Here is an 18654-nt window from a genome sequence, read left to right as displayed (position 1 = left end):
AGAACTTAACTAAAAGAAAATGAACAAACTCTCCTTTTTTCCTAAACACAACCATTTGTATCACATCTGACTTGCAAGTGACATTAGGGACATGGTCTCTTAAATATATAGCCTGTGGTTAAGCTGAGAAGTAGATGCTCCCGATGTGTCACTTATAAGGCGTGTGCCCGGGCAAATTATTTACATGCTAATTTTCCCATCAGTTAAATGGGGGTAACAGGATTGCTGTAAGAATAAAGTAAGTTAAACACACAAAACATTTAGAAAGCAGTTCACAGGTAATTAATGTTAGCTAGTATATGATCATTATTATTAATTGCTATATCCAATAAGTCATTTATTGAAATCCCTGTGATATGTCTATATTCCAGTTGGAGAAGATATAATTCATTCATGTACAGCAGAGCCCTTTCTCATTTATTGTTTTGATGATACTCAAAATTAACACGAATACTCTATCTTCTTATGGGTGCTCTTTGTAGACTTTTTTTGTTGTATTTACCTCAATTGATAAGCATATGTTAATTCATCAACATGGAAACTAAATGGTATCACAGCACTGGAAATTGAGACACTCACTTCTACTGTAAACTTCCTCACAATATAACACCAAGAGGAAATTCTGTTGCTCTTTCTCCATGACTAATAAGTAGGTGTTTAGAGCAGGAAAACAAACAAAAAAACAAAAAACAAAAAAAAACTCCAAAAACAGAACATGTCGACATGTAGAAGGAGAAACTATTATATAAATCTCTAAAAAGTATCATATTTTACAACATTAAGAGAGCATTCTGGGGGAAGGGAGAAAATTAGTCCTGGATATTTTGGGGGGGAGGGGGATAGGTGATTATGTAACTTAGGAAGTTATCATATAATTGATATTCTGCACAAAGAAGGTCCCATAAATCTTTTTTCCTAGGTTTAATCAACAACAAAAGTCCCCCAACACCACTGCTTTAAGGAATGTGGAAAAAGTGCTTTCTGGCTCTATTCATGTTTTCAAAGTAAATATTATTCATGTTTAAAGTCATGTTTAAAATCAGCGGCTTCAATTTCTGTTACCCTAATGGAATTTAATGTTTGTATCTTTCTCACTTTGACCCCTGAAGAGGTAGGAAAAAGTATAGCTTGCCTTACTGCCTCTATCCTCCAAGGCTCCTTTGCAGGTGCAACAGTCGGGAGATACTCCTGATGTCGTGGAGAGTAGTATGGTGAATATTGTGTGGATGCTGCTGCCCAGTTCTCGGAAATGAGTCACAAGCGGGAAGGAAGGATGCACTCACTCCATACTGCAATCGTTTACTCTTAGGCCATGTCTTCTCTAAGCTGTTGTAAATCTTGGGGATGTTTTCATAGATGTAACTTGAGTAATCGTGCCAGTGGTCTCATATTTAAGGGCATGGGCTCTGAAGTTAGACTGCCTTAGCTTTTAAACCTCTTCTCTTCTATTTACTCACTGTAAGTTGTGGCAAGTTATATGCCTTTTTCTGAGCAGTCCCCTCCTCTGCAAAGTGGGGATAATTATAATGTGTCCCTCAAAGGGCATTAAGAAGGAATAACGGGCTATAGGCTGAAAAAAACTGCACAAAGAAGAAATGTACAGCTAAAAGAAGAGTTTCTGGCACATTTTAAATATGAGAATTAGTTGAAAGTCTACCAAGAAGTTTGCATTTCCTTCCATGTTCAGCTTCCGGATCCTACTTTTATATTTGGCTGTACTGTGCTACAGCAGGGAATGTAGCCTAAAGTATTAAAATGGAAAATAGTGAAATAGGGCAGAATAAATCTCATGGCAGAAATAAATTGTAAATTTGCATAAAATTGTAAGTTAAAAATCAAGGGTGAAAAATACAGAAAAAATTCTTCTGACACCCAATAACATGATCTAAACTGTCATTGTTGTGTTCTCTTTGAGGCAGCCCATGTAACTGTGTCATCAATGTCTCAAAAAAAATCAATTCCTTGGGGGGCCTTAGTGGCTCAGTTGGTTAAGCATCTGAGTTCAGCTCAGGTCACGATTTCACGGTTTGTGAGTTATAGCCTGCATCAGACTCTGTGCTGATGGCTCAGAGCCTGGAGCCTACTTCAGATTCTGTATCTCCCTCTCTCTCTCTCCCTCTCTGCTGCTTGTACTCTCTGTCTCAAAAAAAAAAAAAAAAACGTTAAAAAATAATTTAAAAAAAAAGCCAATGCCTTGTGTGCATGCTGTGTGAATTCTCTTAATCATAAAATAAGACCCCAAAGTATAAGGAGTTAAATTGAGTTTGATCATATAGCCGTTATTCATACAATGCATACTTCTCATTAAAGGTACAAGCTCACTGTTTGTGGAGGTATTGTTTTTATGTTACTAAGACCAAGCATAAAATGAATATACTATTAACTATACCTCACTTTCTCCACTTTCTCATTTTATAGCACTCATTTGCTAGAGTTGTAACACTGAAAATATTTTTACCTACTTCATGTTGAAATTGAACATATGTATCAATTCCACATATATTTTTTAATTTGCATAAAATTATATATATTTGCATAAAATTATATATATCCACACGAAAGTGTTTTTAGTAGAGAAGCTGTTATTATTTATAGGTAATCTGGTGATTTATATATTTTATGAAATTTAGTAACTTTTCCTTCTGCATTTGCAATATAACATCTTTGATCAAATTCTGGACTTTAATGTCACACACAGGGCATAAGACTGAAAGAATACAGGAGTTTCCAAGAACAGGATATAGTACATCAGCTTCATAAAATCAGAACATGAGAACAAGAAATCTCCTCAATCATCTTCTAAAATAGAAAAGGTACGCCTCTCTTTATTAGGAGAGTTCTGCTCCAGTGGATTTATACATTTTAACTTTTTTTTTTTTAAATAAATACTTTGCGGAGGGAAGTGAAGACCAATGTCCAGCCATTCCCTCACCCCCAGGCTCTGAGGTATTGGTCCCTTACTCTAATACAATAGTTTGAAAGTTTGAACCTCACTGTTGAAAGCCAGCCCTTCTTTTTAAAGTCAAATAAAGCAAAGGTCAGAAGGAATAAAAACATTTTCTAAGGCAACATAGTGATTTAGTAGCTGAGACTGTAATTTAGGTTTCCGGCCTTCCTGTCTTGAGGGTTATAGAAAATTCTCCTTTACTTTAAAGAACAGACTATGAGTTAGTAACTGCTTAAGGTCTTCCTCAAGTTTTAAAATGTTTATGTTTGTGTGAGTGTATATAAGAGAGAAGGCACTGCATTGTCTATGGGATTTATTCCAAGCAGAGGCAGTTTTATACTTACTCTTGTGTTGTTTCTTTCAGCTTTCAGTTCAGAAATTTCTTCTTCCTTTTCTAGAAGTTGTTCCCTACAGGCATTGAGTTCTTTTGTCAGTGCGGCAAATTCCTGAAAAAGCAGTAAAAATATTTGAAGACATATTTCAGATATATTATAGATTTTCAGGGTTAAAAAATATAAACTTCTGAATAAAAAATGGAAATAATGACTTCAATGACTGGGAGATATATATATTATTACATTTAATATTAAATTAATATTATAAATTTAATAACTTATATATATCTGTTATTAAATTAATTTGGTTCCAGTGTTCAGAAAATGCTAATCCATGATATTTAGCATTCACATTCTTTATAATATGCTGCTTAGGTGAGTGCATAAAACATATTTCAAAGTGCGTCAGATATATGAGGAAATTAACATTAGTATGACAATATACTAATAATTTATATAGAATGATTTAAATTTGGCTAATTTTGTGAACAATTCCAAAAATTTCACACTTTCAACCTTGTTCAGCAATGTTCGGAGTGAGTATACTAAATCATCAAAAAACAAACACAAAACAAAACAAAAACCATTACCAATACCAACAAAAACCGTACTTAATGTTATGCTACTTAGAGATTAAGATGTTCATTTATATGTTAACAAGATGAAGAAAGAGAATGTACCTCTTACAAATTAAAAAATGCATGAGTTAATAACATCATCTAGTAAATTATTAATTTATACAGTATTCAGTTCTCCCCTCAGAAGCACAAGGTCCACATGAACTGGAACTTTGTCTGGACTTCAATGTTACACTTTCAAAGTCTAAGACATAGTAGGTACTCAGTTAGTATTTATTTTCAAAAAAATATTGAGGGTTCTGGAGTAATCCTCTCTCCATGTGACAAATGACACTTTAGAGGAAACTTCAATGGCTTCTCTAAAATGGGATCAGAGATTGTAATGATTTGGGTATTTTTACCATGAGGCAGAGAGTTCAGACACAGTAAAGATTACTTAAAAAGAAAACCAAGAAACTTAATTCAATTATTTGGCTACTTCAACATGTAAGCAAATACTATTTTAAAATAATTTTGAAAAATAGTAAACAGACTCGTGTTATCATTACAATTATCATTAAATTATTGAAAAGTGATTCTCAGTAATAAGACTGAGAATTGTCAAACGTGTGTCAAATATTTAAATATTTGTGAAAACAGCTCTGTGCTGAGAAGTCACTGTCAGAGGACCAAACATAAAAACGAAAATCAGTTTTGGTTAACCTAACCTCTCTCAAGGCAAATATAGTCAAAAGCCAATGAATATGATGATTATGCAAAGCTGGGAAAGGTTTAAGGTTTATATTTTTGTTTGCTTCAAACCACTTATTTTGCTGAGTTTCTCTCTGAGTGGCTTTAGCCCAAGTGGGTACTTCAAAGACCTCAGAGTGGTCTAAACAGACTTAGAGCTTAGAATCAAGATGAAAGAGTTCACTGTTACACTTAGGCTAGCATTACATATAAATGTTCTGTCCCCTGATTGCTGCCTGCTTAAATGTTGTTGATGATCTCCGAACATATTATTTAAATGGAGAATGGAAAGAAGCTACAAGTAGAAAATAATAAACATTTCCATAAAAACAAAACTTTATAAAAACAGCATAATTGGGGTGTCTGGGTGGCACAGTCAGTTAAGCATTCAACTTTGGCTCAGGTCATGATCTCGCAGTTTGTGAGTTCAACCCCCATGTCAGGCTCTGTGCTGACAGCTCAGAGCCTGAAGCCTGCTTCAGATTCTGGATCTCCCTCTCTCTCTGCCCTTCCCCTGCTCATAATCTGTCTGTCTGTCTGTCTCTCTCTCAAAAACAAACATTAGAAGGTTTTTTTTTTAAATGTAATTTTGATAGAGAAAACAAGACACTGATGATTCTGTATTATATATTGTTAACATACAGGCATTTATAAGTAATCTTTATGAATGTCACTAGACAAAACATATATCAAATCTATAAATAACATCATATCAGTTTAAAAATATATATCAAGGCTTATCTTTCTAGAGATCCAGCTTCCTATGTACAGAAAGACAAAATATCAGAAGGAAGTATTTCAGAATTTTAACATGATACATCATGTTTCTAGGTGGTAAAAAAAAATAAGTGAGTTTTTTTCACTTCCTCCTATGTATTTTTATCATCAAAACTCTCTACAATGAAGAAATGTCCTTTTATGATTAGAACAGAGAACAATACAAATCTATATGTATTGAAGCAATCATGTACTCAAAGTCAAGGACAGTAATTGGTCAAGATGTTATTGGCGATTGATGATTTTGGATTTGTTTTATTTGTTATCATGGAACTGAATCTGAGCAAGCTATTTGGTGATGCCATGTATTAAGATTAATTTAAAATTTATTAACTTCCTAGCAAATTTCAGGCTTTGACAGTCCTTATCTCTTGTTCTCTAAATAGCCAGCCGGGTAGTCTCATTCCCATTCAATGGCTGAGAGAACTGAAATACTAAGACTCAAATCCAAGTTCATGAAGGTCACAACCCATAGAAAGAGGGTTAGACTGTGAACATAGTTTTCCAGATCCCTTGTCTAGCGCTTTTCCACTGTATCACTTGACCCTAGCTCTTTTTCAGGCTTATATGATTCAGATTTGAAGTGCATTTATCAGTATCTCTCCCCTTATCTGAAGAATTAGGTAACCATTACTTAAAATATCCCTTACTTAATCCAAAGGGAGTAAGGGGAACTAGGAGGCCTAAGGCAAAGTATACCTTCCATGCAGAGTAACAAGAATTTAACCAGCACATTCTGTATATCTGGGATTGAAACAGATGCAGACACCTCATATAGAGTTAATCATCAAATGTTTTTCTACTTTTCCTCTGACATTTGTCTCCTCCGTACCTACTTCTCCATCCTTACTGTGAAAATGAACTGAGTTTTATATACCTTTTATGAGACAATAATGACACCAAAAATAATTAACATTGATTCAGCCCTTATAATATGTCAGGTAATCTGCCAAGCAATTTATATTATCTCATTAATCATAATAAAACTCTGTAACAAAATGCTGGAATGTCACTAAATAAAACTAAACACTCGTATATGCAACCCAGCAATCCCACTCTTTAGCATTTACCCAAAGGAGTTAAAAAAGCATGTCCACACAAAAATAGGCACATAAATATTTATAACAGTTTTATACATAATTGATAAAACTTTAAAAGCAACCAATTTCAATAGGTGAATGGATAAACTTTGGTACATCCAGACAATAGAACAGTATTCAATGCTAAAAAGAAATGGGCTATCAAGACAGGAAAAGACATGGAAGAAACTTAAATGCATACTACTAAGAGAAAGAAGCCATTCTGAAAAGGCTATGTACTGTATGATTCCAACTATATGGCAAAAGCGAAACTGGGGATATCAGTGAATGGCAGGGGTTGGGCTGGGAAAGAGGGGTGAATAGGTTAAGCATAGAGGATTTTTAGGGCAGTGACAATACTCTGTATGGAGAAATGTTGAATACATGTCATTGTATATTTATCTAAACTCACAGAATGCACAACACCAAGAGTGAACAATTACCATGAGTAATGTAAAGTGTGGACTTGGTGATAATGATGTCTAAATGCAGGTTCATCAGTTGTAATAGATGTACCGTTTTGACGGAGGTGTTGATACTAGCGGAGGCGATTCATGTGCGGGGATAGAGGGTGTATGGGAAATCTCTATACCTTCCCCTCAATTTTGCTAGGAACCTAAAACTGCTCTAAGAATATGCAGTCTTAAAAATAAATCTCACTGAAGCCTAGTGAAATTAAGAAATTTGTCCAATGTTAGAGTCAGTCAGTGGTATAGGTTTTAACTTGTTTGTTTTGTTCCTCCTGATCTTTCTAATTTGTCCTTCTTTCAGTCTTTGCAAAAAATTTATCTTTCTCAAGCTCACAAAACTTCTCAGAGCTTCCTACTTTCAAACACCAAATGTAAACATACTTTAACTTTTAAAGTTCAAACCCTCTAAAACATGGCCCTTTCATAATTAATTCACTTTGCCATTGAACAGTAAGCAATTACCCTTTTGAGCAGGAGACATTTGCTCTGCCCTGAGATTAGCATTTCATATGAATTACTTAATCTCTTCCCTATTTTTCAGATGAAGATGCTGAAGCTTAGCATAGATGAATAACTTGCTCAAGGTCACACAGCTACAAATAATCCACCCTGATTCCAAAACTCTTTCATTTCTGCAACACTGCTTTCTTTGGGCTGAAAATGAAAAATCACCAAATGTCTTAATAGTTCCAATAGATAACAGACTTATCACTCTTCTTATCCATCCACCCATACAACATTTATTGGGCAACTACTACATTTCAGATCCACTCCTAGGAGCAGAAGATATAAAGATAACTTAACATTTGAGGGACATCAGGGATTTTCGTCACTCAAAACCCATCACTAAAGTTACACTCTTAAATTATCAATGTTACCCTTCATTCTTAGAGACATTGTTGATTTACAGGTGACTCTGAACCTGTAAAGCCTCCTCCTTAGAAGGTATGTCTTCTGCATCAAACACAGATTTTTCTTTCTTGTTTCTATTTCCACCTTTCCATTTCTTCATCTGTCTCTTCTATTTCTTTCTTTCACATACTATCTCTTAAACATGCTCTTCCTGTTCTCCTTATATTTCCTTACACTCTTCCATATCCTCTATGCCTAATTTATTTTTAAATTAGCAGTATGCATTTTTAATATAATTTATTGTCAATTGGCTTCCATACAACACCCAGTGCTCATCCCAACAAGTTCCCTCCTCAGTGCCCATCACCCACTTTCCCCCTCCTCCACGCCCCCATCACCCTCAGTTTGTTCTCTGTATTTAAGAGGATCTTAGGGTTTCCCTCCCTCTCTCTCTGTTTGTAACTTTCCCCCATCCCCTTCCCCAGCACTATGCATTGTTAATGTTCTACAGTACCTTGTCCAAAAGTGATCAATGCATTTCATAAATTGTTTTTAAAATAATTGAATTATGTGTTCATTTCCTTTAAGTAACAGTATGATCCTACAATACAAGGTTGTTATTTTGTTTATTTTTATATTTTTAGGATTTAGCATAGTTCCTGACAAATTATAGACAATTAATTCCTTGCTTTTACAATAACTGAATGGATCACTTTTGCTAAACATTTTTACTATAATAGAAAAATTATTTTTAAAAGGTATAATTTGGTAGTTATCTCTTTTTCTGAGTGAGATCCTTAGGATTTGCACAACATATAACATGTATGATATCCTTTTTATCCGCTGTTTGTTTACATCTGAAATATTATGCTGTGCTATATTCTACATAGCTATGGCATTATTGTCTACTATGTTTTATTGAATGTATATATATATATATATATATATATAAAGTGATACTATTATTCCCAATAATTCTTGCATTCAGATTTATTATTGTTCATTGGCTATGTTTTTAAAAACATTTTTTAATGTTTATTTTTGAGAGAGACAGAGACAGAGTGCAAGCAGGAGGGGAACAGGGAGAGAGAGGGAGACTGAGATTCTGAAGCAGGCTCCAGGCTCTGAGCTGTCTGCACAGTGCCTGAAGTGGGGCTTGAACTTAGTAACGGCAAGATCATGACCTGAGCCAAAGTCAGACGCCCAACCAAATGAGCCACCTAGGTGCCCCTGTTCTTTGGTTATATTATGTTGTCTTATTCATTCTCAGAGAAAAACTACATATTTAATCTATGTTACTTCTCTAGTCTATTGTTTTCCAAGCTATAATCTATAGAATTGGATTTCTATAAGGTTCTCAGGAAAAAAAATGCATAGCCAAATGAATTTAGGAAATGATGTACTATACACATACACACACACACACACACATATTTGCTGTTAGAACTACACTACGGACATCAGAATATTAGAGATGCTGAGGAAAGTTGGTTTTGTGGCCAAGAGTTGGGAACAACCTGGATTTCCAGCTATAGAAAATGGGTGAATTAAATATAGTAAATGCATATGATGGAATACTGTACAAAGGGCAGAATCAATAGGCTAACATGTAGCAACATGGAATGATTTCAAAACTATAATTTTGAGTAAAAGAGGTAAGAAATAGAACGATGTTTAACAGCATTTTCAGAAGCTGAGGACAGCAAAGATAATGTTAGAAGAAAACTTCATGTATACTTCACTCTTTCTGAATTCAAAGGAGTCTATAAGAAGACCTCTCTTTGCTTTGAATCACTGAGACAGGACTAGTAGATTAGTTACCAACTATAGGCCATATTCAACAACTTTAAGACCAATCATTTGGTTTCCCAACCATAGTCTGCCAAAATTCCTACTTTTCCTCCAGGACAAAAATGACTTTCTCTACTCTGCTTGTTTCTTGTAATTTTAAAGGGCGGTCAGGACACAAAGTGCCATGTAAGTACTCTCAAACCAAAGGGAATGTACTGTTCTTTCTTAACACATCCTCATGCACCATTTAATACACAGGCACGTGCGCACACACACACACACACACACACACACACACACACACAGACATTTCTATGAGCACTCCCTATGTACGGACACTATGCTAAGTGCTAAGGAGATGACAATAAAGGAAGCAAGTTAAAATGTAACTTCTCCCAAGTAAAAACTGGGAGAAGATATTTGCAAATGCCATACATGATAATGGGTTAGTGTCCAAAATATATAAAGAAATTATAAAACAACACCCAAAAGACAAGTAATCCAACTGAAGTGGGCAGACTACACGAACAGACATTTCTCCAAAGAAGACATACAAATGGACAACAGACACATGAAAAGAAGCTCAACATCACCTGTCATCAAGGAAACACAAATCAAAACCACAATGAGATATTCTGACACCTGTCAGAATGGCTAAAATTAATAACTCAAGAAAAAACAAACATTGGTGAGGATGCGAAGAAAAAGGAACCCTGGAGCACTATTGGTGGGAACGCAAACTGGGGCAGCTCCTATGGATGACAGCATAGGGGTTCCTCAAAAAATTAAAAATAGAACTATCCTACAATCCAGTGGCACACTACTTGGTATTCACCCAGCGAATACAAAGACACTAATTTGAAGGGTTATATGCACCCCTATGTTTATTGCAGCATTATTTACAATAGTCAAACTAGCAGTCCAAGTGTCCTTTGACAGATGAATGGATAAAGAAATTGTGGTAGATGTAGATATAGATATAAAATTCACCATAAAAAAGAATGAACTGTTGCCATTTGCAACAACATGGGTGGTGCTGGAAATTATAATACTAAGCAAAATAAGCCAATTGGAAAAATATAAGTACCATATGATTTGACTCACATGTGGAATTTAAGAAACAAAACAGTGAACAAAGGGGAAAAAAAGGGAGACCAACCAAAATACAGACTGTTAACTACAGAGAATAAACCAGATGGTCACTGGAGGGAAGACGGGGGTGGGGGGATGAGTGAAATAGATGAAGAGGATTAAGAGTGCACTTCTCTTCATGAGCACTGAGTAATATTTGCAACTATGGAATCACTATGTTGTACACTTGAAACTCATATAACACTGTATGTTAATGACATTGGAATTTAAATAAATAAATGAAGCAAGTACGTAACTGTAAAAATGTTTTTATTCTATTACATATACATATAGAAAGAGATAATTTTTGTTAGTTTCTTAAAAATTAAAAGTATCATTTCTTACACACAAACATAAGTCATCTAATTTCTGTATACCCCTAACTATAATTTACAAGTCTCATAAACTATGAAATCTAAAGTAGTCTATTTCAGCTGAGTTGTTAGTCTTACCACTTTTCTCCTCTGCCCACATCATCTTAAGCTGCTATTTCTTGAGCACTTTATTAAAGGCTTGGGATGCTGTTGGAAATTTACATCTGTTACATCATTTATTCATCATGGCAGTCTTATTCTTCCCAGAACACAAATGAGAACTTGATTAAAAGAGATTAACTAACTCTAGCAAGGTCCATGCTAGTATATGGCAAACCCCAGGCCTGTCAGATCCCCACAGCAGAGGTAACCTGCCTTTGTATCTTAAAAGTAGTTTGGCCTGTGCTTGCTGGCATCAGAGCTAAGGATGAATTTGAGAAATTCAAATGTCTGAGCCACTAATTTGAACTAATAGCCTTTAGGTAAGTGAATTGTTCTCAACTAGTTTCATACAAAGAAGCTTCTCTTGTTTTGGTTCCTATATGTGTTATTCTCAAAGCGAAAACTACAAGGGCAAGATACAGATTCACTTAGTTCCTATACCTAATTACGTTCTATAGGAGGAATCTGGGGAGAAGAGTGTTTGGATCAGAACTTCCTCTAGCCATTGTTCCTCTTCCTTTCTCCTCATGACTCTTTTCAGCTTGTAAACCCTCACAGCCTACTAGGCTGTCCATCTTCAGACAGATGCAGAAATTTCTACTTTTATACATGTTCATTTTAAGTCAATTTTCTGTTATTTAATATTAAACATAGGATTGAAATAGACCACTGAGTTCCATGACTCATTTCAGAATGCTCACTTGAGGGGCTTTATTTGGGAAAAATCTATGCAACTAAATGTTTGAAAGGCTTTGATTTCATAGGTGAATCCTCACTTCAAAAAAGCAGGCCAGGAGAAGCTGTGTGACAAGAGGGAAATTCAACCTTTTAATTTCAAGTCATTGACACCAGGCAGCAGTCTCCAGAGTAATCTCTGACAATCCATTCATCATAATTACAATTTTAACCCTCTTTACCTTCCAATTAAACCTGCATTCTCTACTCTTGGGCGCCACTTAATTAATTAGCTGGCAATGGCCTTATTTCTGCAGTATATCTGAGTATGTACCAGCTGAAGAAGCCTAAGTGCAAAGCAGTCTGAGAGAAAAGAGAAAAGATAAAGGGTGAGCTGAAATTCAGCTTCACTAAGCACCACCGCCAACCTCACCAACCACAAAAAAAGCATCTTTTAAGTTTATTCTCCAACCATCTAACATTTGTGCAAATCAAAAATAGCTCTGAGGAAAGCATATGGCATGGATACATGCTGACTTGACCATCTAGCATTTAAATTAGACAAAATTAACGACTTCAAAATGTTTTTATAATGACTTCCTTAGGCTCTATCTCCAATTTACTATATTTTGGTGTCTTCTCTTCTGAAAATTGAAAATTCTTCTAGCAATTTTATTTGTAATACTCAGTGGAAAGCTTTGGATTTTAAATCTACATTTCTTTGGATATAACTCCACATAAATTTACATGTAAAGATTCATATTTCCTTCCCTGCACCATAGGACATATTTTCTAGAACAAATTAATAGCAGAAATATTACACTGAAGAGATGAAAACAAAAAGTTTTAATGGAGTCTTTACATTATATATATATTATATATATGTATGTAGAGAGGGAGAGAGAGAGAGAGTCTGTAGATTTTCAGTTTGAAAACAAAAAAGCATTTGTTTTATAGGAATTTATATCCCATCTCTATCTTTCTCTGTATGTATATATACATATATTTTGCTATTATTGCCATATTATGTTATGCAATCAAATGCAGTGTTAATGACCTCTGGTCTCATAATTGCCTCCTAGACTTGCATGAGCCCAGGAAAAGCTGTCACCCAAAATTACTGTGCGGAACAGCCACGTCTCATGGTCAGCCTTGGGCTAGATGGCTGGAAGGGAGACTCGCCTGCATAACTAATACAGTTTGACAGGCACAACTGGGCTCTCAGAGTTTTCACAGAAATTGTTGAGTAAAGCTGCCCAATCTAAAAGGAAAATGAGATTTAAACTCCATGCAAATAATATTTTATGCCGCCTTGATTTATATGTATCCATATTCCAACAAGAGACCTGTGTTGTCTCTTCCCTAAAACTGCAGAATAGAAAATTATGTTAATGTATTACGGTGATCTGAGAGATGGGAACCTGGTTAAAATCAAGCATGCTGCGAGAGCCATTTTATGGTAGATGTAAACACAGGTACCAGGTAACTTATGTTTTCAAAACTCTTCCAATCAAGGAAACTGGCATCATCTAAAAAAGGGATGTTTATTGAAATCAAGCATAGGTGCTGTCAGGCAGGCTCGGGCTGCCTGACCATGAAGCCATGTTCTCACCATACCTCACTTACTACATTTCCACTGAACTGTTCCCATCTTCTATTTTACCTCTGCTCTGCTTTCTACTCTTTGTCAGTGTATAGAACTGCCCCAGGTATCAGATGCTCTTTAAAAGCAGCTGTTAGAAATGATTCAGTTTTGTGGTTGAATCCCAGAGGACAGGCAATGCTATCATAGATTGGTTGGGGACATATTTAGAGGGAAGCACATTTTTCAGTATCCCCAAAATTGACTACTCTGTGCATCATGACTTCTGTGGGCCTCAGGTACTTTTGCCTCTGTCCCTTCATTCATAAGAAGTGTTAAAAGCTATCTTTTATGATTGTGTTGATATAAATTAATATAATCTAGACTGGACAATATTCATTTCCATTTTAATTTTAAAAGTAATTGGAATATCTGCATGTGCCCCTAAGATTAGCATGAACCCTAAGCAGTGTGTACTGTACTTAATGGGTAAATTGGCCTTATATTCTGCCTACTCATAGAAGTCATATGTGGCTTTCAGAGTTTAGCAGAGCTAGACTCATATCTGAAACAATAGTAGTGAATTTTTTAAGCCACAGTGGTCTATCTAGGAAATGTAGGTAGCAATGCTCTCTGATTTGATGAGTGTGGGTAAAAATGATCTCATTAGTCCATATGATCCAGTGTTGTACTCCGTCATATTTATCCAAAGGAACTGAAAATGTACGTCTGCAAACTCCTGGCATGTTGGCATGTAGATGTTTACAATAGCTTCATTCACAATTGCCAAAACCTGGAAGCAACCAGGATGTCCTTCAAGAAGTGAATGGATAAATAAATTGTGGTTCATCCAGACAAGGAAATATTAATCAGTAGTAAAAAGAAATGAACTATTGAGCCATGAAACAACATAGAGGAACTTGAAATACATATTAATAAGTGAAAGGAAGCCATTCTGAACAGGCTACATGCTGCATGACTCCAGTTATATGATACCCTGGAAAAGTTTAAACTATGAAGACATTAAAAAAAAACAACAAAATACAGCAATTGCCAGTGGTTGAGTCAGAGGGCGTTGGGGTGAATAGATGGAGTACAGAGAATTTTTAGGGCATGAAAATAAGCTGTATTATCATATAATGATAGATTCATGTCATTAAACCTTCCTCCAAATCTACAGAATAATGTGAATTATGGACTTGGATGATGTATCATGGACTTGGATGATACTGACATATCAATGTAGATTCATCAACTGTAGAAAACTGTTGATAATGGAGGTGTCTATGCATGTGTGGGGGCAAGGGATACCTAACAAATCATTGTACCTCCCTCTCAATTTTACTGTGAATCCAAACCTGCCTTACAAAAATAAAATCTTAAAGTAAATAAATAAATAAGATAATGAGATCAGTAATATAAATGTAACTAGCATAGGTCCTGGTTACAATAGATGTCCAATTAATGATATACACTCTGTAATTTTTGAGCTATGTGTAGTTATCCTACATACACTTTTATTTTCTTCTAAGACCCCGTTTTCCATATTAGGATAGTATATTTAATTATATGCTTTAGAAAATCATAGATTTTCTTTTCCCATTCATGGCAACTGAAATGCAACTCAAGAGTCACATAACTGACTTCAATAAATCAGTTAAATAAATTTCACTGAGATCCCTACTCCCTGCCCCACATACTTTTCTTTTGGAAGATCCTAATAATACATCAGAGTCAGCAGGAATGCTCGCAAGAGTAACAATACAGAGAGAATCCCACTGTATTATTAGTGGAATAGCATGGTAAAAATGATAGACATTGATGTGACAGAATAAAAATTTTTGTAAGAGAAAATGACTTGTTGTACCTGTTTGCTCCTTTGCACTGAGTATATTCTTTGTCTTTCATTAATTTGGATAATATTACCAAAACACACCAGCTAACACTCTGTTCTCTTAAGCATAATATTAATGCCTATAAAGATAGAAACTATGAGAAAATTATCTGGACATCATAAAACTTTTCTTAACATGCATGTGACCTTATCTGCTCTAATTCCCTCCATACCTCATTGTATCTTTTGCTCCTCCCCTGGTGCTTACACAACGCTTAAGATGTGAAATTACAAATGTGAAATGACAGGCTAATACATATTTGAGGAGCTTTCAGTGACCAGGAGATGTTGTTTGAGAGCAGCCCAGCTGCCTACAGGTCTGGCTGGAACCCAGGGTTACAGCCTAAAGCCTTTTATAGACTGTCTGACTCAGGTGAGTGGGATGGACCACGTCGAATGAAGATCCCTTCCTCTTGGGTTCCGGCTCTAAGTTTGACCAGCTTTCCAAATCCTATCTTTGAGTTGCTTCTTCAACTCCCAAATCCTGTTGTCCTTCTGCATATTATTACTGAAATCACAAGGATAGAGTTGCTTCTTCAACTCCCAAATCCTGTTGTCCTTCTGCATATTATTACTGAAATCACAAGGATAGAGACACTCAATGGCCTAGAGCCACAACTGAAGTTACACATTCCAGGTATTCTCTTCCTTTAAACCTGCTCCAGCTCCTTCTTGTACTTTTCCCAAAACAAGGATAGCCCTTGGGCCCTGGTTTTATTGTATCAGATATATGAAAAAAGAGAGAAGAAGATCATTAGAGAGAAACCCTACCACAGGAACCAAGACTTTTAGTTCTGTAACCCCACTAATGAGCCTGTCCTTGAGGTGACTCATTTTATAGAAAGAGAGGGAAAGAATCTTTTATCCAAACCAATGTCCAAAAGATATTTTTGCGTATTTGATGCTTGAAAAAAATTTGAAAATTTATTAAAACTCAACATTCTAAGCACATTAGTAAAATCACCTGGCCCAGTAAGCACTGTAGCTAAAGCATGTCAGGGCTGAGTCATTGCCAACCGACAACCCTGTTGGCAGGAAAAGCCAATTTTCAACAGCTCTAACGGTGTAAAGCAGGAGGCATGTTTGACAAGATGCTGCGTATTAATTTAAAAGGCTTTAGCATCTGGTTAGGTAACACCTGCTGTGGCGAACACTCCCAGGCACACAAAATAGCATTCAAGCTGAATATTTAAACCTCCCCACATAGCCCAACAAAGCTCCAACTCTAAACAAAACAAAACTAAATCATGTCGCTAGTCAACAGAGTTATAATTATATAGCCAAAAATATTTGGGCTATGACATTATTTGCTCTCCACTGAATTAAAATGCTCTAGTGGGTGTCCTAGAAGTTATAAAGGATATTAAAACATATTGTCCTGCCTTGGAGAATTTTACTGTATGCAGCATTTAGAAGAACACAGCTCAGAGAATAACACTTTGTGTCCTACTAACATTGTTGTATTAACATAAAAATAGGCAGAATTTGTCAGTGAGAAGGGGGAGGAGATGGCAGCAAATAAACAGAAAAACAATCCACAGAAAAGAAAGAGCCAGCAGGGGTCTTCTAAGCACACTGTCTCTGAAAGGGAGTCAAGGCTCAAGAATTATAGTCATGTGAGAATAAGGGTAAAGATAAGCATATGTGTGTTCTGGAACTATCAGGACACGCCCACATGACATGGCGCCATTAAATATTCAAATAATGTAACATGTTCTGTTCTGAGCCCATAGCCACCGAGAAATAGTCTTAGACTAACTGAATTTTCTGTGCAGTTTCCTGCAGAGAAGAGACTTGCCTTTGTTGGCCTACTGTGGAGACCAGGTCTGCTTGACAAGTCTATTTCTCACCATCAGTTAATTAAGATTTTGATAATTTCTGTATTGACCCCATAAAATATTATTGAATGCCTAATATGCAGGAGGTCCTGCAATCTTTTCAGACCTTATAATGTGTACAATGGAGAAAAGGATATAGTAAATAAAGGTAGATGAAGTAATTACAATACAATGTGAGAAATGCTGTACTGGGGGCTGAATCCAGGGTGTTCAGCATCCACCGCCACACATCAACCAAGCCCTGCGGGAAGTATGTGTATGGAGGGAGCATCTGACATGGTATATGAAAAATGAGTATGAATTAGCCAGGCAAAATGTATGTTGAGTAAAATATTTTCCGGATCAAAAAAACACCATGAACAACTTCCTAAAACCAAAGCAAACAAAGAAACAAAACACTTAAGTACATGAAAACTGTAACACTCTTAGAACAAATCATAGGGCTAAACCATAATCTTGGATTAGGCAACCGTTTCTGAGATCCGATACTAAAAGCTCAAGCAACAAAAGAAAAATAGATAAAATGGGCACCATCTGCTATGGCCTGAATTGTGTTCCCCCCAAATTCATATTTAAGTCTTATTCCCCAAAGGGATGGTAGCTGGAAATGGGGACTTTGGGAAATAATTAAGTTGAGAAGAGGTCATGCGGGTGAGCCTCTTAGGATGGGATTTCTGCCCTCATATATAGAGAAAGAGACACCAGAGCTCTCTGTCTAGGATGTGAGGACACAGACAGAAAGCAGTCATGTGCAAGTCAGGAAGAGCTCTTAAGCTATGCTGGCATTCTGAACCCAGATTTCCAGCCCCCAGAATGGTCAGAAGATAAATTAGTTTCAGCCATCCAGTCTAAGGCAGCCCAGGCTGACATCATCAAAATTTTGACACCAACAAAAGGAATAACTTTTGCACTTCAAATGAAATCATCCAGAAAACGAAGACAACCCACAGAATGAGAGAAATTTTTTTTGCAAATCGCATGTTATAATATGAACTTGTTTCTAGAATATATAGATAACTGTTACAACTCAATAATAACAAATAACCCAATTAAAGAATGAGAAAAAGTCTGAATAGACAGTTTTCCAAACATCTACAAATGGCCAGTAAGCAAATGAAAAGATATTCAAAATTATTGAAATACAAACCATCAGAGAAATACAAATTAAAACCACAACGGGATGCCACTTCACGCCCACTAGGATGCCTATAATCAAAAAGATAAATAATAACAAGTGTTGGCAAGAATGTAGAGAAGCCTCATATACTGCTAGTTGAAATGTAAAATGGTACAGCTGCTTTGAAAAAACAGTCTGGCAGTGTCTCAAATGGTAAAACATAGTTACCATATGATTCAGCAATTTCACTACTAGAGATATACTCAAGAAAATGAAAATCATATGTCCACACAGAAACTTATACATGGATGTTCATAGCAACATTACGCATTATAGCTAAAAAGTGGAAACACCCAAACGTCCAACAATTAAATAATGGATGG

At 35.8% G+C, this 18654-nt stretch overlaps 1 protein-coding gene across 8 annotated transcripts in view; it reads right to left on the bottom strand.

The window, feature by feature from the left end:
* The window catches only part of PPFIA2 (PTPRF interacting protein alpha 2), a 463512-nt gene that overhangs the window by 191258 nt on the left and 253600 nt on the right, over window positions 1-18654 (bottom strand). For all 8 annotated transcript variants that reach the window (XM_029954962.1, XM_029954964.1, XM_029954965.1 and 5 more), the window contains one exon: window positions 3292-3393. In XM_029954962.1, coding sequence (XP_029810822.1) covers window positions 3292-3393 — 102 coding nt within the window. The remainder of the gene's footprint in view (window positions 1-3291; window positions 3394-18654) is intronic.

Source organism: Suricata suricatta, chromosome 10, assembly GCF_006229205.1.
Source record: "Suricata suricatta isolate VVHF042 chromosome 10, meerkat_22Aug2017_6uvM2_HiC, whole genome shotgun sequence".
NCBI classification, from domain to species: domain Eukaryota; kingdom Metazoa; phylum Chordata; class Mammalia; order Carnivora; family Herpestidae; genus Suricata; species Suricata suricatta.
Note: the sequence above shows the minus strand (reverse complement) of the source record. Positions and strands in the feature narration are given on the sequence as shown.